General features: G+C 43.2%; 1 protein-coding gene across 1 annotated transcript in view; it reads right to left on the bottom strand.

Moving 5' to 3' along the window:
- Positions 1-24,577, bottom strand: part of LOC147888227 (protein TOC75, chloroplastic-like) — a 39,708-nt gene that overhangs the window by 2,717 nt on the left and 12,414 nt on the right. The window contains exons 3-6 of the mRNA XM_087393348.1: positions 19,010-19,231; positions 18,765-18,872; positions 18,005-18,196; positions 17,607-17,855 (exon numbers count right to left, since the gene is read on the bottom strand). Of these exons, the coding sequence (XP_087249474.1) occupies positions 17,607-17,855; positions 18,005-18,196; positions 18,765-18,872; positions 19,010-19,231 (771 nt within the window). The remainder of the gene's footprint in view (positions 1-17,606; positions 17,856-18,004; positions 18,197-18,764; positions 18,873-19,009; positions 19,232-24,577) is intronic.

Below are 24,577 nucleotides of genomic sequence, written 5' to 3'. Positions count from 1 at the left end.
TTACCCTTTCTCCCTTCCTCTCTCCCCCCTTCTCCTAGTTCTATCCCTTTCTTTAAATCTGCCCCGCCCCCTATTCTACGCTCCACAGAGATGACCTCACTTGCCTACTTCATAGAATCAACTACAATATGCATGGCACTGCTTGTGCAGTTAGTAAATGCAATATATCCAACTTGTTGCAACGCTTGATATGGCCACAAATGCCATAAAATAGCCTAAAGGACTTTACAAGGCTCACATCTACGCACAAATACCTCCAGATTGAAGTTGCTAGATGTACACATGATGGAAAAAAGCATTCAAAGTGACTATTCACACTAATTTTGGTAACTCAACAAGACATAAAAATGTCCTTTTTAGGGTTCCAAACTTGTTTTTTTATGGTTTGAACCTCTATCCAATGTAAATACTATTCAAGACGTATATTGTGACTTGTTCAAGAACATGGAAAAATTATTATTATAGCTAAAAGCTATGATAAGGCCTCCATTCCTGTGCAACAATTGCATGGTTGCTGTTTGGACTCGTTAGAACTGTTGACTAAACAAAATTCAAGCATATAGCTCTATAAAAAAATCTACTTATTTTTTGAACATAGTTTTAGTATAGAACATAAAATTAGGTGCAACTTTCAATACTATAAAATATTTTATGGTCTTAAAATTGAATAAATATGTATATGTCATTCTTGGCTATAGCGTATTCAAAAGTTATATACCTATTAAACCTACATTTTATACTCATAACCAAAGTTCAAACCTTAAACTTTAGTTTTACATTATACAATATAACATTAATTCATGAGTAATCATTTTTTGGCCATTCAATTAGGATTAAAAGGCTCGTAATGGAGCTTATGCACCATTGAACCTTTCTATATCTCTTCCAATGCTCTTATCTTACTATAAAAGTGTGGGAATATATCTTATATAACCATATCACCATGTATAACTTTGCATGCCCTAAAAATTTTCTTGAGGAGTATATTACCTATACCTTTACACTACATTACTCTCTAGGCACACTACTTCATCGTTTGAATAGATCCAAAAAAGATGATAAAACTCACATTCAGTCAATTTAAGGACTTGAAAAAACAAAAAGATCTTTTCATTCATATATAGAAACCTTAAAATAAAAATACCTATCCTAAGAAAAAATTCATTGATTACAAGTCATTTTTAGCCAATTTGACAACATAAATAAGAGAAAACAGCAGTTAATGTCACGGGGGCGTGAAATTCTAGGTACTTTAATGTACTACAAGACCGTGACAACTTTGGTTTTAAAAGTCCAAGCGTGGGCTTAATAATGTGTAATTAAACGCGGCATGGTGCCTAGCACATAAGCGTAATTAATCCCTAGGCCCAAAGGCATTCCAAGGAATTAAAAGAGTGGTTGTTGGGAAATGATGATGTGGCATTTTTAATGGGCCCCCTAGAGGGCCATGTACCTTCAATGGCCCCCCTAGAGTTCTAGGTGGCTCTAGTGCCTTCTACATGCTCCTTTGCCATTCTTGAACCTTCCTGGGCCTTCTAAACTTCACATGTGTGGTTTTCTCTCTCATCTTCTTCCTTTGTTGAGATTTTGGACTGGTTTTTCAGCCTCCTCCAGCTGAATTCCGTTTTTCTTCATAACTCCTCACCCGTTTGGATTCCTCGACTTCCGTTTGGCCCGATGGCTTCCCCTCTGCCTCCCCTTCGTAGTGATATGCTTTTCCCTCCGTGCGTTTGGTAGAACGGGCAGAGCTGAGCACTTCTTTTGCTGGTCGAATTTGCAAAAGTGGCTTTTTCTGGACCTTTTTTCTTCTACCGCCTCCTGGGCCTCTCCTCTTGCAAAGCTACAGCTTTCTGTTGAATTTCGAGTGGTCCCACGCTCTAATTGACTGGTTTTTCTCAGTTTTGGAGGACTTTCCGGCGATGAAACTTCTCCAAAACCTTCTCAATGCATTCCTCTCTGAAGCACGCTTTTTTGAGCCCAAGAACTCCCACTTCTTCGCGACAGAAGTGCTTCTTTTTGCATTTTTCAGTGGAATTCTTGCTGGTCGGCTCTTGTAAATGCTCTTTCTTCGTGCCTTTGCACTCCTCTTTGGCTGAGAATGCAATTGGGCATTGGCTACTATGTCCTCTTGGCGATTGAGGACTTGGTTCGAGTCTTCAGGGCTTGGTGAGTTGTGATTTTGCTACTGCAATTTCTTTTTGCCATAAGCTATTGGTTGGCCTCGTGTGCCGCCTCTTTCTTGGCTCACAGGTGCCCTGGCAATGCTATATGAGTCATTCTTTGGTTGGGTACTTTGCTGATTTTATTTTGGAGCTATGCGATCTGGAAACCACTCAAAGAGAGTGCAGCTGGGGTGCAGTGTGATTGCATCTGGACAGCCAATGGAATTGCACTCGGAAAAGAGAATGCCTTTGGGTTCAGCCTACGGGTTAAGTGCACTTATGTGATGGTGTTATATGCTTGAAAGCCTTGCGAAGGCTTAGTGAATTGGGGCTGCGTGCTCAGTTGCAGGGAAGGTCTCCCAAATGCAACTTGTAATCATTTCACTGTGAAATATAAAGAAATACCGAAAGGGGCGCCACGGTGTTTGGGGCCAATCGGGTGCACTTGTCTATGTCTGTTGAGCAGGGGCATTCTAGCCTCCATCCCTTTTTCAGTGGTTTTGTTTGTGAACAAATGGGTAAATGCCAAATGGTGATCATGCAATGGTTGATGGTTGTGATATATGCTTTGTGAGCTGTAAATAAGTGCTGAAGTGATTAAAGGTTTAGTTCCACTGCCCTCTGAGTGATTAGAGGCCGGTTTCATTGGTTCCGTTGCCGGGACCACACACTCTTTCTCAAGAGGTGGGCCTCCGTAGTTTGGTGGAAGGATATCTTTGTTGCACTTTTTGACAGCTGAATATTACAACCATAAACATGGTGAGTACCCATGAGCAAGAGAGCTCCACAACTCCTCAAAGGAGAAGGCAGGAAAGCCTTAATGATCCAGCTAGTGTACAGCTGCAGGGAGCACAACAAATGCCTTTTGAGCAGGCCACACATGAAGCTACAACTGAGCTCAACGGTGATACTAGTTCTAGCAGTGAGTCAGATGATGCTACTATGTTGAATGCACAGCTTGCAAGTGCAGTGACTTCTTTGACTCAGCTGGCTCAAAATTTGGCTCAGATTGTGCAAACAAATGCCAAGAAGAAGAAGAAATCAAGAAAGCACAAGCAGGGAAAGAGTGAGTACACACATGCATCAGCTTCTCATGGCGGACCGCACACTCATGCATCAGTTTCCCATGAGGGACAGGCATCAAAAATGACTCAGAAAGTGACTTCCAAGAGAGAGGAATCGCCCAAAAGAGCACTTGAGAAAGAGGTACAAAAAGTACAGCCAGTGCAACAGTATGAGCAGCCATCACAAGGCCTTGGTTTGAGTATTTCTACTCCTCAAAATAATAATGTGCAGTCCATAAATGTGGCTCAACCACCTCAGCCATATTTGAGGCAGCAACCTGAATATTTTGGTACAGATTCTATCTTTGATGCTATGTTGATTTCACCGCCAATTGGGCATAGAAAGCAAGCCATGTATGACAATGTGGGAATGCAGCCACGCATGCAAGCCACAGCATATGCTCCCATGCCTAATGTTCAGCCAAGCATGGCTCTCCCTAGTGAAGGGAATGCTGCAAATATACAGCCATCTTTGGGACAGCCAATATCAAATGTATATAAAGAATTTAAGGATGGTGGTTCTCATGTCAAGTTTGATACATATAATGGAGTACAGGACAGGTACAAAGCCCTCACATTCCTTCAACAGTTTGATGCTGCATTTCTTGGGGGTTTGTTTACAGAAGCATCCAAGATGAGGAAGGTTGCCACATTTTTGAAAGGCAATGCACTTAAGTGGTACACCAACCTTATGCTTCATGGAGATGCACCTACTACTTGGCTGGAATTTAAGCAAGTGTTCTCTTCTACTTGGCTTACTCCAACTTTTGAAGTTGAAGTACTTTCACACTGGCATGACTTGTCATACAAACTTTGCAAGAATCTTGATGATTACACCAAGAGGTTTTGGGATGTTTTGCTGCCATTGAGCTCTTACAGGCATGTTTCTTTGAAAGAGCAAATAGAGAGGTACTGTTGTGGATTGCCTAGTGAGCTACGTGATTATTGCATCAAAACCAAGGTGGGTTCTATGACTCAATTAATTGAGAATGCAAGGACAGCATATGCATGGATGCAGGAGAAGAATTTGGGCTTTATGGAAAGCAAGAAAGAAGACAACAAACGGGCTGCCAAACACCAGGATAAGGACATCAAATCTGAAAATAAAAATTATGGCAAACGACCGTTTCAAAAGGGAGGAAAAGCCCAATTCAAAGCTGGTCAAAGGCGTGGACAGCCTAATAAACAGCCCCGTACCAAGTTATCTGATGAAGAGAAAAAGTCACTCATGGAGCAAAACAAATGTTTTATATGCAAAGGAGAGGGGCACCGCTCTTATGATTGCCCATTCAAGAAAAGAGACAGGTCAGATGATGATAAGAATGGTGATAAACAGGCTGATCGGAAGGGCAAAAAGCCTAAACCTTCTGCAGGACTTCTGCCAGATGTGATTGGGAGTTTGCCACATGCACATGATGAAGAGGAAATGAAAAAGACTGAGATGTGCAGAGCATGGGGAAAAATCAGAAATCAGAATTGTTTGTTTTTCTTTGATTCTGGGGCAAAGGCAAATTTCATAACTCCTAATATGGCAGGAAGGCTTGGCATCGAGCCTGAGGAAATGGGGCCATCCGGCATGTGTGATATGGCCAACCCTGAACTCAACACACCTGTCACTCCTATCATTGGCAAGTTGAGGATGCATATCCACGGATATCAGGATGCAGAGGACTTCTACATTATGCCTTTGCCAGAGTGTGATGCTTTGCTTGGGATGCCTTGGATGTACAGGGTGGGGGGTGATGTGCAGATGAGAAACAAGAAGATTTCTTTAACTCATAGAGGCAAAAATCATGTACTTGATGTAAAGTTGAAAGGGGAGTCCATCCCTGTAGTTTCAGCTTCTTGTATTTCCAATGTAATAAAGCGTCATATTTCAGCGTACTTGATTTTTGTCAAAGAGGACAGCCAACCAGTTCAGGAAGGCTCTACTCTTTCTGCTTTAGATAGAGAAAGGGCTGCTTTTATTTCAGATTTTCAGGATTGTTTCTCAGATGCACTTCCTCAAGAATTACCTCCCAAGAGGCCCGAGGATCATCAAATTGATATAATTCCAGGAAGCTCACCGCCTAATATACCTCCCTATCATGTCAGTAAGGCACAACAGGAAGAGATAATGTCACAAGTGAAGGAACTCTTGGAAAAGGAATTAATACAGCCAAGTAATTCTCCTTACTGTTCCCCTGTGTTGCTTGTGCAAAAGAAGGATGGCAGTTGGAGAATGTGTATTGATTATAGGGCTTTGAATAAAGTCACAATTAAGAACCATTTTCCAATTCCACGCATTGATGATATATTGGATCGGTTGGAAGGTTCCTCAATGTTCAGTCGTATTGACCTTAAAAGTGGATACCATCAGATAAGGATACGCCCTGAAGATGTCTACAAGACTGCCTTCCGCACTTCATTTGGCTTATATGAGTTCCTTGTGATGCCTTTTGGTTTGACTAATGCACCTGCCACTTTCAATAGAATGATGGACAAAATTTTTAGAGCACACAGAAAGTTTGTGGGCACTTTCTTCGATGACATCATTGTGTTCTCTAAAAATGAGCAGGAGCACAGGAAACACCTCACTATTGTGTTTCAAGAGTTGAAAAGACACAAGCTATTAATAAACACCAAGAAAAGTGAGTTCTTTATGCATGAGATTCATTTTCTCGGTCATATAGTGTCAAAGGATGGAGTCAAGATGGATCCTGCAAAAGTTGAGGCCATAAGGAGTTGGCCAATTTTGAAAAATCTGCATGAAGTCAGAAGCTTTCTTGGGTTGTGTTCATACTATCGGAGGTTTATAAAGTACTTTGCAGAAATTGCTTCTCCCTTGCATGCTTTACAAAAGAAAGCTGTACCGTTTCGGTGGGGACCAAAGGAAAATGCAGCTTTTGAAGAGCTGAATTCTGAACCCGTTATTATCTTGCCAGATCTTGCAAAACCCTTCGTTGTAACTTGTGATGCATGTGGAAACAGCATAGGAGGCACGTTGATGCAAGATGGCAGAGTGGTTGCATATGAGAGTAGAGTTCTCAAAGATGCTGAATTGTACTTGCAGACATACGAGAAGGAAATGTTAGCAGTGATACATGCTTTGACCACATGGAAACATTACCTTCTTGGAGCTGATTTTTATGTGCAAACTGATCATCAGTCACTTAGATATTTTCTCACGTAGAGAAAATTATCTGAAAAGCACATGAGATGGGCTAACTTCCTCTCAATGTTTCATTTTCAAATTGTACATGTGCCGGGTAACAAAAATGTCGTGGCTGATGCACTTTCTAGGAAACCACAGCCTGAAGCAGTCTCCAAGAAACCCAGTGTTTCAGCAGTGAGCATTGCTTACAACAATGTGTTAGATGTGATGAAAGATCAGTATGTTAATGATGCTGACTTTTCAACTATTTATGAACAGCTTTCTGATGGTCAAAGGCATGATCACTTATGTTGAAAGAGGGTTTCATTTTGATGCATGGACGACTCTGTGTCACTGATCAGATGCAACAGAAAGTCATAATGGAAAGTCATGCTCCTCCATATGCAGGACATAGGGGAATTACAGCAACAATTACAGCAGTGGAGCAATACTTTTATTGGCCATCTTTGAGGAAAGATGTGGAAGAATATGTGAGAACATGCATGGTTTGTCAGAAAGTAAAGTTTGACAGGCAGAAGGCACCTGGGTTGTTACACCCTTTGCCAATTCCGGATAGACCATGGCAAAGCATAGCTATGGATTTTGTGTTTGATCTTCCACGTACTCCTACTGGACATGATGGATTGTGGACAATAATTTGCAGGTTTAGCAAACAAGCCCACTTTGTGCCAGTAAGAAAGAAAATTACAGCAGATCAAATGGCCAAATTGTTTTTGCAGCATGTCTTCAAGTATCATGGGATGCCTGAATCCATAATCAGTGATAGAGATCCGAGGATGACCAGCCTCTTTTGGAGAGGACTGTTTGAAAATATGGGCACTACGCTGAATTTTTCGTCATCTTTTCACCCTCAGTCTGATGGACAATCAGAGCAGGAAAACTCTACCATCTTGGATATGTTTAAATGCTATGTCTCAGACCACAAAAGCAAATGGGAGCATTATTTGCCTTTGCTGGAATATGCTTATAATAATACAGTGCACACATCCACAAGTAAAGCACCTTTTAAAATAGTGGAAGGTGCCAGGAAGATACCTCCCATTTTGCATACAAAAGAGAAAACCTTCGAAGCTGATCCTTTTGTGGAAAGCCTTGAAGAGGCTTACAAGAAGATCAAATATGCCTTGCAAAGAAGTCAAGACAAGCAGAAAAGAGCAGAGATAAGCACCGCAGGGAATTGGTATTCACAGAAGGTGATTGGGTTTTGCTGCGTTTTCAGAAGGCAAGGCTGAAAAATAAGAAAGGCAAGGAAAGGTTGTACACAAAGCTGAACATGCGTTACTATGGTCCTTTCCAGGTTTCTTAAAAGATAAACGAGGTAGCTTACAGGCTGAAGTTGCCTCCGCATTGGAAGATACATAATGCCTTTCATGTGAGTTTATTAAAGCAATATCATGGAGATATTCCCGAGGATGTACCTGATGAGGTGCAGCCTGAAGTGGAAGAACAGGATGAACTTCTGGTCCCAGAGCAGATTCTGGCACACAGAGATAGAAAGCTCAAGGATAAAGTTATCCGTCGCTACTTGGTAAAATTTCAAAATTACCCATCACTTGATGCGAAATGGATGGAGGAAGGTGAACTGGCAGATTCACCTGGGATATTGCAGCTTTACCTTGATGCTTTCCAATTAGAGCCGACTGCGGTCCGGGCTCCTACAGGTAGTTCAGCAGAGCGAGCGTCTGGAGCATTACCTGATGTTCGAGAGGGGGGTAGCACCTCCACTCCCTGAGTACAGACGGGCTCACTGTGATTTCATGAGGTCGTTTGATGACACTGTATGTTTCATCCGAGATACTGAGCTGACAGTATTTCTGCTGTGAGACTTCATGATATTGATGCATCTTGACTATTGATCGCCGAGGATCACATAGATTTTGAGCAGTATATATGGATGGATGCATGCCTCTCCTAGCCATATTTTCACTGTCTCTGTATACTATAGCTGCGGCTTTCTTGTATACTCTTTTATGCTATATTTCACGCTCGCTCCTGTGTTTTAAGGCAGCAAACTGTGGTTTGCTGTTTCAAGAGAGGGGTATGTCACGGGGGCGTGAAATTCTAGGTACTTTAATGTACTACAAGACCGTGACAACTTTGGTTTTAAAAGTCCAAGCATGGGCTTAATAATGTGTAATTAAACGCGGCATGGTGCCTAGCACATAAGCGTAATTAATCCCTAGGCCCAAAGGCATTCCAAGGAATTAAAAGAGTGGTTGTTGGGAAATGATGATGTGGCATTTTTAATGGGCCCCCTAGAGGGCCATGTACCTTCAGTGGCCCCCCTAGAGTTCCAGGTGGCTCTAGTGCCTTCTACATGCTCCTTTGCCATTCTTGGACCTTCCTGGGCCTTCTAAACTTCACATGTGTGGTTTTCTCTCTCATCTTCTTCCTTTGTTGAGATTTTGGACTGGTTTTTCAGCCTCCTCCAGCTGAATTCCGTTTTTCTTCATAACTCCTCACCTGTTTGGATTCCTCGACTTCCGTTTGGCCCGATGGCTTCCCCTCTGCCTCCCCTTCGTAGTGATATGCTTTTCCCTCCGTGCGTTTGGTAGAACGGGCAGAGCTGAGCACTTCTTTTGCTGGTCGAATTTGCAAAAGTGGCTTTTTCTGGACCTTTTTTCTTCTACCGCCTCCTGGGCCTCTCCTCTTGCAAAGCTACAGCTTTCTGTTGAATTTCGAGTGGTCCCACGCGCTGGTTGACTGGTTTTTCTCAGTTTTGGAGGACTTTCAGGCGATGAAACTTCTCCAAAACCTTCTCAATGCATTCCTCTCTGAAGCACGCTTCTTTTGAGCCCAAGAACTCCCACTTCTTCGCGACAGAAGTGCTTCTTTCCGCATTTTTCAGTGGAATTCTTGCTGGTCGGCTCTTGTAAATGCTCTTTCTTCGTGCCTTTGCACTCCTCTTTGGTTGAGAATGCAATTGGGCATTGGCTACTATGTCCTCTTGGCGATTGAGGACTTGGTTCGAGTCTTCAGGGCTTGGTGAGTTGTGATTTTGCTACTGCAATTTCTTTTTGCCATAAGCTATTGGTTGGCCTCGTGTGCCGCCTCTTTCTTGGCTCACAGGTGCCCTGGCAGTGCTATATGAGTCATTCTTTGGTTGGGTACTTTGCTGATTTTATTTTGGAGCTATGCGATCTGGAAACCACTCAAAGAGAGTGCAGCTGGGGTGCAGTGTGATTGCATCTGGACAGCCAATGGAATTGCACTCGGAAAAGAGAATGCCTTTGGGTTCAGCCTACGGGTTAAGTGCACTTATGTAATGGTGTTATATGCTTGAAAGCCTTGCGAAGGCTTAGTGAATTGGGGCTGCGTGCTCAGTTGCAGGGAAGGTCTCCCAGATGCAACTTGTAATCATTTCACTGTGAAATATAAAGAAATACCGAAAGGGGCGCCACGGTGTTTGGGGCCAATCGGGTGCACTTGTCTATGTCTGTTGAGCAGGGGCATTCTAGCCTCCATCCCTTTTTCAGTGGTTTTGTTTATGAACAAATGGGTAAATGCCAAATGGTGATCATGCAATGGTTAATGGTTGTGATATATGCTTTGTGAGCTGTAAATAAGTGCTGAAGTGATTAAAGGTTCAGTTCCACTGCCCTCTGAGTGATTAGAGGCCGGTTTCAGTTAAAGCCTAGATACATTCTTAAATTTTTGACTCTATTATTTAAATAAGATTGTTTTGACCAAATACCAATGATTATGGTTTTATAGATCCAAAAATTTATGCATTTCAACCTTGTAAGACCCACTTTTTACAAAACCTGAAGCGGTTGTTTTTGGGTGCTATATAGCCTACCTAGAATTTATGGTGGAAATTATTTTGTAAATTTTAATCCTAGGACACCTAATTATACCATAGAATATTTTTTTTATAAAATGACATGGTGAAGATAGGATATGAAATTTCACTACATGCAGGTCGTGAAAATTTCTCAAACATGGCCAAATATATTGGCTAATATTAAAGTTCAAAGATTTGGAATTTCTGATCACATAACAAGTATTTCATTGATAAATGAGGCTTCAGTTATTGCAAGAGTCCTTTCTCATCTCTCTTAAATGCTTCATTCACGAACATGATGTCATCCTTTTATATGAAAGAATGCTGAGAGATGCTTAGAGCTTGTAAGTTTATCCTCAGGTGCGAGTTGAAGTGTAAAGCACTATTATCTAACTTCTACTGCAGATCACGGGAGCACCACCATGAATAACCTCCCAACCAAATCTTGCTCAGGCTAACAAGCAGATTGATATTTTTTTCGATTTCTTTCACGTGAATTAACTTCTTCTCCTCTCTCACTAGCCTCAGCAAGCCCCAATTCCCTAGATAGATCTAGATGCCACATGTCATCACTATAGGGCCTTTCTAATGCAACATTTCACCCCTCTCTTGGGATGCATTAAATTCCTTGCCGTTAGGCACATCTTTGCACTAGGCCCTTGGTCTTAGATCTACCTAGTCTGGTGCTATCAGCCCTCACCTAGGACCTTGACATTAAATCCCTCCCGATCATTTACATGAAGCGCAAACACATATATTACAGAGATAGATCCTTTAAGGGAAATGTCGACTGATTCTTCCGAGGTCATGCTACCTCGGCTAAAGCGTAACATTCCTTCCCTCTTCAGACATTAGCGTCCTCGATGATAAAATCTGGGAACACTCTCCGCAACTGATATACGGTTTTCCATGTAGCTTCGGATAGAGGCTGACCATGCCATGCAACCAACACCGTGGGTATCTTCTGATTTCGTATTTGCATTGTTCCTCGGTCCAGAACTCTTGTTGGTTTGCGCCTTGCAATATCCTCTATCTCCTGAAACAAAACCACACCTTCGATTAGTGAGTCACCTGAATGTAAAAATTTCTTTAAGCGCGAAAATGAAAAATCGGGTGCACCTTACACCCCTGTGGCAATTCTAATTTATAGGCTACACTCCCTATTCTCTTTAGAATTAACCATGGCCCACAGTATCGAGGTGATAACTTAGCACACTCTCCTGAAGTCAACGACTTCGAGTGCGAAGGAACTCTGAGAAAAACTTTTTCTCCTTCCTTAAATACTCTTATAGACCGATTTTCATCCGCATACACCTTGGCTCTATCCATAGCCTGGCGGATATTAGCTCTCGCAAGTGCTAGCATCTCCCGCATCTGAACTACAAAGTTCGCGGCACTAGGCACTTTCTGAGGTACTCCAACTATAGTTGGATTTACTGGTCTATAACCATAGTTCAGTTCAAACGGACTGAACCCGGTAGAAGAATGTTTTCTATCATTGTAGGCAAACTCCAACAATGGCGACCACTTGTCCCACGTATGTTGCCTCAATGACACATATGCTCTTAGCATATCCTCTAAAGTCTGGTTGACTCTCTCCGTCTGACCATCCGTCTCAGGATGATCCCCACTACTCGTTCCCAACTCAGTCCTCAGTGTCTCAAATACCGCTATCCAAAAATGACCGGTAAATCTGACATCTCGGTCTGACACTATGGATCTAGGCAATCCATGCAGACGAAATATATGTATAATGAGCAAATCTGCCACTTGCGGGGCACTAACAGACTCTCTAGTCGGAATGAAGTGAGCCATCTTGGTTAGACGATCAACCACCACAAGGATAGAATCATACCCTCCTTGCGTTGCAGGCAGCCCTACAATAAAGTCCATGGAAATGCTCTCCCACTTACTCAGTGGTATTTCCAAGGGCTGTAAAAGTCCGGGTGGCTTCACCCGCTCGGCCTTACTTACCTGACACCAGAAACACCGTGTCACATATTCATGAATATGCTTTTTCATCTTTGGCCAAAAGAAATCTTGCTTCACGAGATCATATGTCTTCTCAACACCTGGATGTCCCGCACACGGGCTATCATGGCACTGTCGAATGACTCTCTGCCTGAGATCATTCTGACCAGGTACTACAACCTTGCCATTTCTAACTAGCATACCATCCCTTATGGTATATCTTGCATAAGTTTGGCATTTTCGGGATGCCAGGTCATCCTTTTCATTTTCCCCGGGTTTTAACACATGAGCCTTAGGCCACAAGCTCTGGACAAACTCGTCCACTTTTTGAGTTTCTCTTATCTCGGTCATTAGAGCACTCTCTAATACCGTGAAACTCAGGTTGTGCATAATGCGAGACAACGCATCAGCAACCTTATTGTCTTTTCCTCTTCGGTACCGAATCGTCAAATTAAACTCTTGCATGAGCTCTGCCTACCTAGCTTGGCGGCCCCTCAACTCAGGCTGTTTACAAAAATGTTTCAGAGTATCATGATCTACATCCACATAAAACTCTGAACCATACAGATAATGTCTCCATGTTTTCAAAGCATGGATAACTGCATACAACTCCAATTCATGAGTTGGCCAATTCCTATGAGAGGGAGAAAGCTTCTTGCTTTCAAAGGCTACTGGCCTTCCCTCTTGAAGGAGAACTGCTCCTACCGCAATGCCACTTGCATCGGTTTCTATGAACAACGGTTTCTGGGGATCAACTATTTTTAACACCGGTCCTGAGACCACAGCTTGTTTTATGGTGTTAAAACTTTCTTGTTGATTCTGTCCCCAAATAAAAGGTACTTTATCTGAGGTCAGATCAGTCAATGGCGATACTATTCCGGAATATCCTTTGATATGCCTTCTATAAAACTGGACAAATCCCAAGAATGATCGCAACGCGGTAAACTCTGAGGGATTGGCCAAGTTAGTATCGCAGCCACTTTCTTTGGATCCATTTCTACCCCCTGTGGAGTAATTATGAACCCTAAATATTCAAGCCTAACCATACACAGTATAGTTTTCTTTTTATTTACATAAATACTGGCTTTCCTCAAAGTACTGAACACTATTCTTACGTGTTCACGATGCTCAGTAATACTTTTACTGAATATCAAGATATCGTCAATAAAATGTACTACGAACTTTCTGATATACGGACGTAGTAAATCGTTCATAAGCATGACGAAGGTCGCTGGAGCATTGGTAAGTCCGAAGGGCATTACCAAAAACTCATAATGACCAAACCTGCTTCTGAAAGCGGTTTTATGCACATCCTCGGCTCTAATCCAGATTTGATGGTAGCCGCACTTAAGATCTATCTTGCTAAAAATCACGGCTCCATGTAATGCATCTAGCAAATCATCAATCCGAGCCATCGGATACCTGTGCTTAACAGTGATATTATTCAATGCTCTGTAATCTATACAGAGGCGAAACGTATCATCCTTTTTCTTCTTTAATATCACTGGCGAAGCAAAAGGTGAGAAACTTGGTTGAATCTGCCTCAACTTGAGGTATTCTTCCAGTTGTCTATGCACCTCCGCTTCTTCAGCAAAACTCATTCTATAGGGAGGTCTATTTACAGGTTCTGCCCCCGGGATCAGTTCAATCTTATGTTGAACTTTCCGCTCTGGAGGTAACCCATAAGGTAGTTCATCCCTAAAACATTCAGAGAACTCCTCTGTTATAAGATTAGCCAGCTTCGCCATCTCACTACTTTGCGTAACATCAGTACTAGCCGAAGAATCATCAACCGGCTCTACCGATGCTGTGCAAAGGAATAAAAACTCTACTTGAGCTTTTCTGATTTCTGATATACGTGCTTTTTCCAATCAATGGCTGGATTCTTCTTAAAATGCCACGCCATACCCAGGGCTATATCTGCATGAGCAAGCTTGGTCATTTCAAAATCAAGCTTCTCAGCATAGTCCTATATCCGAAGCTCCAACTGGGTAACCCTTTGGTCCCATACTTCAGTTGAACTTCCATCTACCATTCTGATTGTATACGCATAGTCAGATGGGCTTGTTTTTAATTTCAACCTCTTCACGAGCTTGGAGTTAATCACATTGTGAGTTGACGCCGAGTCAAACAACACAATGACATCATGACTGGCGTACAAGGGTCAACGAGGACTTTGACCAAGCCCGGGCTGCCATTGGAGTTATTTTCCTTTTCACCCCAACGGTGGTACTTGTTTTTACTGGTCCCTCAACCGGCTTCACCTGCTTGGTATGGCCACTTGGCTGCGAGACACTTGTCTTTGAAATCCATTTCCTCTGAACTCCCCCTTTTTTCGGGTACTCATACTGAGTCCCTGCCTGCATAAATCCACCAGATCTGCCTCTTGCATCCTCATAGTTCAGGGCTACTGCAATAGATTCATCTAATGTAGTCACATACTTAGCCCGAACTTCCATTTTGATCTTGTCGTTCAGTCCATAGGTATAGTCTTTTAACTGAACCGACATAGGGAGAGGGTCTGTTATTTTCATGACACATTCCCTGAATTTGTCAGTGTACTCTGCCACTGACAGACTTCTCTGATGAAGATTTCTATAAGCGTCCCAAGCTCGGGACTCTTCATCAGGTGGGAGAAAGTGTTTCTTGAATTCAGCTTTAAACCCTTACCAGGTGGTTGGAGCAACTTGATCCTTCTGTTGCTTTATCCACCATCTATCCGCTGCCTCAATAAACAGGTGTGTGGCCTCGCGGATTTTCTTTAGATCGGATCTAATTTCACAAATGGCAAAGGCTTCTTCCCACTTGTGTAACCAAACCTCGATCACATCAGAGCTGCGCTCGGTCATCCGACCAGCGTACTTCTCCAGTCTATAATTAGCGATATTAGGCACTTTGACCCTTGCGCGCTCTAATGAATGGATACTGGGCTCTGGCTCTGCTGGAGCTTTGCCCTTATCAATTCTAGACGGTCTAGCCGACAAGGCTTGTACCATCTCCCTGATCTCATTTTGACCAGCATTCACTTGAAGCTGCTGGTTCATAATCTGCTGTAAAGCATCTTCTAATATCGAAATCCTACCGATCAAAGTAGGTGCTGCATGGTGTGACATCTGTTGTGTAGACTGCACTCTAGACTCACTAGGATTCACCCTAGAATTCTGCCCTTCTGCCTCCATAGTTTCACAATAGAAGATGGTTTTTTTTTTTCAGTCTTTATAATTTTTCTTTCTTCTTTTCTGTTCTGCTTTCCTTTTTTTTTTCCCTCCTATGTCCTAAACTCTCAGTTATAAAACACTCTGAACGTCCCCTTTTTTTTTGTGCAGAAATAACAGGACCATAAAGGGCTTTCCTCCTCGAAATCTCGATTGGTCATAGTAACGCTTTGCTAGTCTTTGTTCCCATGAAGATTCCGAATCGTCTTCTTCAGAACGAATGAACCTGTATGTTTCTCGAAGAGTGTCCTGGTCTGTCTTCAATGACTGCCTTTGGTCTCCTGCTGCTTTGCTGTAGGAGCGTGATCCTACACCTACGCTCCACCTGCTACCAACCGCTGCTTTACGTGACCCCAAAGTCCAGCCACCAATTCAGCAGCCCCGTCTGGTCTTCTTTCCCGTTGACCGTCGAACCACCACGCTACCCCAAGCCCAAGTGAAAAAAACGTCGTCAATCGTTGACGACCTCGATCAAAGTAATCCAGCGCCCACGGACCTTTGTAAGCCAATTGCGCGTCAGCGCGTTACGGGACCCCAGCTAGCCTTCTCCGTTGACAGTCCGAAACGCCACCGACCAGGCGTCGCCAGCAGCTCCGTCACCGTAGAACACCAAACAAAAATCGGCCGTCCACCTTCCCTTCATGCACACACATTTGCTGTCACACCTGCGCTCCAGCAACGGCTCGGATTGATCATGCGATACACGGATTAGATCATCCTTGCGGGAACCTTGCGCTCCATCGCTTCATCACTTCACGTTCCGTCACCAGTAGCCTTCGCAGGTTTCATCGTAGATCACGAATCCCCTTTCATCCTCTAGCCTTGCTCTGATACCAAATGTAAAACACTATTATCTAACTTCTACTGCAGATCACGGGAGCAGCACCATGAATAACCTCCCAGCCAAATCTTGCTCAGGCTAACAAGCAGATTGATATTTTTTTCGATTTCTTTCACGTGAATTAACTTCTTCTCCTCTCTCACTAGCCTCAGCAAGCCCCAATTCCCTAGATAGATCTAGATGCCACATGTCATCACTATAGGGCCTTCCTAATGCAACATTTCACCCCTCTCTTGGGATGCATTGAATTCCTTGCCCCTAGGCACATCTTTGCACTAGGCCCTTGGTCTTAGATCTACCTAGTCTGGTGCTATCAGCCCTCACCTAGGACCTTGACATTAAATCCCTCCCGATCATTTACATGAAGCGCAAACACATATATTACAGAGATAGATCCTTTAAGGGAAATGTCGACTGATTCTTCCGAGGTCATGCTACCTCGGCTAGAGCGTAACATGAAGTCACACTCAAACTAAAAAAAGTACAAATTACACAATATAGGATAACAAGCACAAATCCTTAAGGATATCGAGGCTTGTTAAAATATAGACCCCCCACATTTGACATGCATGTTTGATAGCAGCAAATTGTTAATAGAAATAAATGTATCTTCATCCACGACCTTGTCTAATTTAGAATTGGATAACCTTCAGATTGTCTTTAACATTTTGCCCAATATCAACTAACTCTTAAGCTATAGCAAAGGCATCTTCCTATATTTACTGTGAAAAGAAAATAGCAGGAAAACAAAGCAAAAATAAGAAAATATTGCGCATTGGGGGGCTGCCAGAGGATTGCTTTGACTGTCCTGCTGATGATTTTACTGAGGGATACACAAAAGAAGAGAAGCTCACATGTCTCAAGAAGGAGATACCACAGAGAGAATGGGATGAAACTGATATCAGTTGTATCTCTCAGAAGGGAACACAAGTACAAGTTTATTTCACAGAGAGGGCAGGAAGAACCAAGATTCTCCGACAGGCAACCAAGCTGAAAGGTACACGGGTATGGATATCTGAGGAGCTCACTCTCGAACAAAGGGATGGTGAACTTGCTAAAGTGAAAGATGCACACAAAGCTGGAAAATGGGCAGTCTATCATGATGGACAAGCCTTGATTAGTGATTTCAAATCTAAACCCAAAGACTCTCAATCTTAAACTGATGTTATTCAAGCCGTTTTTCTAAGATAGAATTGGAGCTGAATTGCCTTGAGCACTCCCCCAACTCTTTGGATATCCAGATGTATTTGCAACTTTTTTGGTGTGTACCTTGTCCCGTAGACCCGTGAGGTCTTCCACGGACGTTAATAGATCTCTCTCTCTCTCTCTCTCTCTCTCTCTCTCGTGAGTACATGCTCCTACACATGCACACACACACACACGCACACATGTAAAATCACAGCAGGAAGCCCTACCTGGAATATATCCCGAGCTCCTACAGGTGTTCCATTCACAAACACAGTGTTATCCCTTGTGATATTTGCTTGCAAAAATGCCATTCGATCTATGCCTGTGTCACTTAAAGTTGTAGGGGGGCCATCCATACTGAGTGCTCCATTTGGGAGTGTGCGAGCTCCATTTGTGCAAATGGCACTTGTCTCATCCCGAGTAGTAATCTCCTCTACAACCACACCATACATGAATTTGCTTTGGCGAGTGAAGTTCTGGCAAGTGAGCAAATGGGTCATTCTCCGAATTGATGCAGCCACAAAAAAATGAGAGACAATAGAGAGAGAAAGAGAGCAGGTTGTATACGACTAACTCGTTGCTCTTCAAGCACCTTCAAGAGGTACAGGAGCTGCTAAATACTGACCTCTGTTATGTTAGCCTTCAAACCTGCTCGATCGACCCATACTGCAGGAACTTCCTCAAGCCCTGGCCCTCCTGTAAAAACTGGACTCAGCTTTCTGCTGTTAAAACAGCTAGCTTTCAAAGTCCGGTTCCGGCGATCATCAACACCATCAAGATAAGGATGTACATACTCCATTTTAAAACCCAGATCATCCTGGATGCAAAAGCTTCATTAGTTCATCTGAAAAATAGCTAAAACGGAACTATATACACCCCTGCACTAACAAAAGATAGCACTCCAATAAAAACATGATGAAACCGTTTAAGGATAAATATAAACACTCATGATGCAGCTGAGCTGCTTTTTACAAAAACTATAATAAAGCAGAGGTTCTTATTTTAAAAAACTACTGCATTTTTCTTAATGCCCAGTCAATCTTGTAGATGATCTGATGCCTTATAAAGCAGAGCTCTATATCAAAACTACTGCATTTTCTCTTGATGCCCACTCTGCAGCAGATCTGATCCCAGACATTACAACTTGTAACCTTTCAAATACAATAACCCAAGGATCAAAACTGCACGCTGGACAAGCCAGATCCAAAGCTCATACTATATTTGTGAAACATAACATCATTATTAATTTCAAAACGTGCTGGTTACTTTTAAGAACAGATTATAACAAAGTCAATCTGAGGGAGAATGAAGAAACTGGCATGCAATGATCAAACCAGGATTGAAGTATGCTGTACAGAACTACTCAAAACACACCCAGTAAATACCTGAGGATTTAGAAGGTTGTTTGATGTGACACAACCGAACACTGAGCGGTTAAGCCCCTGTATATTACGATGCTCAAATGTCACGCTCCCACCTGGCTGTATTGAAGCCTGTGACCAGAAATATGCCATTAGAAATGAAACAAACTCTAAAATCAAAGGAAATGTACTGCAACGATAAAGCAAATCAGAGGACTCAAGAGGGGGGAAGACTTGAGGGATGCAACATAAAAACTATAAGCGCATACCAAACTTGGGCGGCCAGAACTTCCAGGAACAATACTCCATTCTGTGCTGACTTCAGCTGTCTTTTGGTCAAGCTCTTTTAGCTTGACTTCAACTACAATGCCGCCGTCATTTTCTTCATCTGGCCGTGGATTCACTTCTATGTTTGAAAACAAGGCAAGGCTATTAACATTCCGCAATGCCTTTTTACCTGCTTCAATGTTGAAGATGTATCCAGGTTGCAACTGCAAGAGCATATCCATACTCTGATTTAGCATCTGCGAGAGAAATTTTAGGCTTACAAAAACTTTGCATTCTTTAAGCCACTCCAATACAATTATTATGTACCACACATTTCACCCAAGAAGCTCCATCATATGGACGATGACTGTATCAAACATGCTCTTCAGGAGTGAAACTGAAAGAAAGCTCAGGCCCAAACCAAAGAAAACAAGAATATTTGATATACATAGTTAATCGTGCATGACCACTATTTTTTCTTTTAACCAGAAACTGACATAGAAGAAAATCATCATGGGATTGACATTAAAAGGCCTTAGCATAGTTGCAAGCAAACGTTTGCATGGTGCAACAGTTTGCAGTTTGCTTGGTGGTCATATATGAAACAAACAAGGCCACTTTGCGGGCCTGCAATTTTTATTAGATACATTTAGGATTTCACCTCCAGTCTACAAAAATTCAAACATCCTCATAAAAAAACATAGCTACCACCAAACTACATGTGAGGGCTGAAGCCGGCGGGCTGCACTGATGCTATGACCTAGCAACACGAGCAGTTAAGGAGGTAACAATGCCAAGTTATTACTGTTGACAACCACAAGCATTCGAACAGGGTCAAGATACCCACTGTACAACAAAGAGGTTCTTACCACTGTTCACGATTAAGAAACCTTATCTCATGGATGCTGACTCCATGGTGAAACAGATAGCCACTCATTGTCATATCTTTTCAAGAGCTTTCCACGGTTGACATGTCGTAAGAGGTGGACCTTCCTCACACATAGGATGGACGAGATTGTCATATCTTTTCGAGAAGGAGACGTGACCACAGGATGGGGGTTTCTATCGGTAGGGAAGCCACCTATTGCCATCTCTGATCCAGATGTGTAGCACAAGTATGCATGTTCCCTCTACAATGCCCAGATGCGGATATGTCCTCTATGCCCAAGCCCACTACTTGCCACTTGTTCACCACACAAAATGTACGGGCAGCACTTCGCAGATTACACAATCGAAGAGCACACGACCATGAGGGCCTACGGACCGAGCACTTTGCACATGGACAAGAGGTCCTAGCTCTGGTCGTAGCACAGATGTTCAACCGGACTGTGTGCCACGGTTTCGCACCTAGTTGAAGCACTACACTATTGTACCGATACAAAGCCGGGGACCCTATGGAGACTGGGAACCACCATAACCTCATGATCGGCCATACTCTGGCCAAGATTTACGGATCAGTCTTAGAGAGGGAGCTTAGCAACCACACAGAGGCTCAGGGGCAATGGGCACTAGAGCAGGCAGAATTCCGAAGACAGCACTTATCCTAGACCACATTTTCACTCTGAGGGCTATCATTGAGGCGGCGAGGTCCGGACACCAGAAGGTCTACACATGCTTTGTAGACTTTCGGAAGGCTTTTGACATTGTCCCACGGTCCCGCATGATCAGGAGACTACAGGAGCTATAGACTCTAGAGACACTGATATGGGGGGTGATAAGCATGTATGAGTCAGTCAGAGGCAGAGATCGTGTCCCATGTGGTCTATCGGATTGGGTCGAGAGCATGATCAGGGTGCAACAGGGCTACCCCTCTCACCGACCCTCTTTAGGCTTTACATTGATGAGATCACTTCCTTCATAGAACCGCCTGGAGGCGAAGGATCACTACTGGCCGATCTCATGATACATATATTGCTATACGCAGATGGCATAGTCCTTATCTCAATAGTGGCGAGGAGTTTCGAAACGCCAAGTTTCGAAACGCGTTTCGGGGTTTCAAAAACGTTTTGAGGCAAACCCAAAACGTTTGTAAAAACGTTTGTGCATAATAGGGTATTTAAATATATATTTTTTCCCAAAAATGTTAAAATATTCTAGATTATTATCACCAGAAGTCCAATACTTGAAAAAAACTCATGAAACATAGTAAACATAGTGCACAAACATTTGATATGCCACATAGAACTTGAAATTGGATGCTTGAAACATATTCCTAAATCCTAAATAAAAAATAAACAATACATCATTGTAGATTCAAGCATCAATGGTCATATTTCAAAATTGAAAAAGATACATGGAATCATGAATCATGATTTATGTCCGTGCTGCACCTAGACAGTCTAAAGAAAAATGTACAGGCTGAAGGTAGATTTCAGTAAATGGGCGGAAATTTGAGGCATACGGGTGGCAAAAATGCAACCCGACACCATATTTTCCAAAATTAGGACAAATTGGAATTTTTTGAACTTTGGGGGTCTTGAATCGTGGGTTTCAGAACCGAAACGTTTCGTACAATTCGGGTTGTCCCGAAACACGTTTCAGGCCTGATACGGGGGTTGCAGAGACACTTGGAGGCCCTAGAGGTGTTCAGCAGAGAGAGACTTGCCAGTCAACCTTGGGAAGACCAAGGTTATGGTCTTCAACAGCCCGATTAGAGAGACAATGCTTCCAGGCACACTTTCAGGATCCATTGACGAAGTGTTGGCTCTTCGATACGCTAGTGCGACCGGCTGCCATGTACACAGCACCCTTCTGGGGATGTGACCTACCAATACCAGAGTGGAGGAGATTTGAGCGGCTACAGGTGACTATGGGATCTAGGATGATTCGGAGCAAGCCCTCAGTCCCACATGTGATAGTACAGGCAGAGTTTGCCATGACACCACTACAAACTGATGCCATCTTCCAAGCAGTGACTTTCATTCACTGAGTCAAGGACTTACCTCAGTGGAGACTACCGAGGCTGGCTCTGGAGTCATCCAGACGACTAGCTGAGAGCAAGGCGGACACATGGTATGCACGTAAATCCACTTGGTTTGCCACACGGGATTCAGATGGACAGGCTCCCTCCCTTTCAATACAGTATGGATCCAACCCCTGAGTCAATTCCACGAGATGAGAGTAACCGTATTCCAGCTCCATACATCTCGCACTTGGGGGGGGGGGGGATCACAAGCTCCCCACCAAGACCCAATTCTACCGTGACCATTTCCTGAAAGACTCGGAGAAGGGCTTCATTATCAGACCCCAGTATCTCAAGGACAGGGGAGTGTCACATGCACAGAGAATCGCCATAGGGCACATGTGGGTTTCATCCCATCAACTAAGGGTTGAAGCAGGGAGAGTAGCACGTATACCCACCGAGCAACGGATCTACATGCTATCCACGCTAGGAGAGATTGAGACTTTCTCTGCACTTGCCGAGCCTACTACGAGATCCAAGGACGATACCACTGTCTCTATCAAGATGGGAGTGGGTTCAGCCCACTAACACGACTAATCCACTTCCATGACCAAGTCTGCATTGGACTTTATCTACTTGAGATGCGTCGACACAAGGAGACCCTGCTACGATTGATCAATGAGTAGCAAGAGGGGACCAAACCACAAGATACAGAGACTGACAAGGCACAACGGCATGTCATAGATTTCTATGCATTTGAGTCAACTCCAAGACACAGTGGGGTGGAGGAGGAGGAGCTAGCTAATATGCGAGCAGTATGGATTGCCAAGAGAGGACTACAAAGGTTACCCGTGACATGGAGAGCGACCAAAGCACACTCGATTGAGGTTCGACCTATCACAGCTTTCCTCAAAGGAGACCACTCGAGACAAGGGGTCACTCTGAACATAGCTCATCAGGTTCAAAGATCGAAGAGACCATGTCCCCCTCCGCCACCACAACGTTAGACAGCTAGACAAACGCAAATCCGAGATATCTTCATCGCTCATAAACGAGCAACCACAGTGCCGGGTTTCGGATTTCGAGTTCTAGTTCCAGTTCCAACTCTCTTCTTCCTACTTCAGATAGCACATGATATGACATGACATGATATGATACAACATGTTTTGTATTCGATTTTTGCTTCAGCTATTGAGCTCTTTATTTCAGCATAGTATAGTACTCAGCAAGGTCCTTAGCGTGCCCTTCGCTCCAGCCCTTTGCGGCTTGTATGAGTTTTTTCCCTTTTTGGTGTTTTTCGCACTTTGTCCCATAGGTCCACGAGGCCTCTCGGCGCCCGCGGACGTCTCTCTCTCTCTCTCTCTCTCTCTCTCTCTCTCTCTCTCTCTCTCTCTCTCTCTCTCTCTCTATCTCTCAGCCCTTCGGCATTCCTTGCATGGCCCTTGTGTAGGCTCTGTGTAGGCCCTGTGTAGCCCTTGTGTAGGCTCTGCGTATGTCTTGTGTAACAAACAAGCAGCAAGCACCGTACAGCAGAAGGCAACGCCGTCAACAGTAGAAGGGTTCATCACAGCAGTCCGTGAGCAGTTCATCACAGCAGCAACAGTAGCAGGGTTCCAGGTCCTCTTCAACAGGGTCGGGTCAGCCTGAGCCCTTGGCTCAGCTTTGGGGGTTAACTTCAGCAAAAGAGCCTATCAAATTTTGTATATGCCACCATGGAATTCCCGAAGATGAAGACTTTTGCCACTACACCAATTAGAACACCCTCTTACTCTGATGTTGCAGCCTCGGCATCAATGTTGCAGCCTCGGCATCCCACTCAAGTAAGTTCAGCGAAGCAAGAGATGGCCACTATGGCCAACAACAAAATCAACAAAGAAGATCTTGACCTAAACGTAAAAGAGCAAGAAACCAAAGTGTATAATAACAAAATTCTTCACATTGGGGGGCTATCAAAAGATTGCCTTGGCTGCCTTGAAGATGATGAAGGTTACAGTGAAGAGAGAATCACATGCCTCAAGAAAGAGATAGCACAAGTTGAGTGGGATGCAAATGGCATTCGTTGTATCACTAAAGGGAAAACAGCTACAAGTTTATTTCAATGAGAAGGCAGGAAGTGTAAAGATCCTCCGCCAGACAAACAAGCTGAAGGGTACACAGTTATGGATATCTAAGAAGCTTACTCCAACTCAGCTCAAACAAAGGAATATCAAACTTACCAAAGTGAAGATGCACGCAAAGCTAGAAAATGGGCAGTCTACCAAGATGGATTGGCAAAAATTAGAGATTTCAAATCGAAACCCAAAGACCCTTAGTCTTAAAATGATGTGATGAATATATGCCTTCGTAAGACTAGACTATATCCAATCTTACCAAAAAATTTATAGAACAAGCAAAAGAACAAAAGAGAGAGTTTTTTAAAATGCATAAATGAGAGGGGTGAAGGGGGGGGGGGGGGGGGAAGCAAAAGAAATTAGTAAGCAAAGCTACACTTATGTTCTCATCAATACCCAAGCATAAGTTGCCATCTGGGTTTCGAAAGATTCCAGAATCTCTCGGGTAAACCCAATGCTTACTAAGCTTTGAAATTGAAACCACACAACAAAAACTTTGAAAGCAAAAAGCAAAAAATTAAAAGAAGAAAAGCGAAGAGAAAGATGGAGAGAGAGAG

The sequence above is a fragment of the Dipteris shenzhenensis genome, chromosome 22 (genome assembly GCF_047967505.1).
Source record: "Dipteris shenzhenensis isolate YYH24624 ecotype China chromosome 22, Dip_SZ_1.0, whole genome shotgun sequence".
NCBI classification, from domain to species: domain Eukaryota; kingdom Viridiplantae; phylum Streptophyta; class Polypodiopsida; order Gleicheniales; family Dipteridaceae; genus Dipteris; species Dipteris shenzhenensis.
The sequence above is the reverse complement of the archived record's forward strand: the minus strand, read 5'-3'. Positions and strand labels throughout refer to the sequence as shown.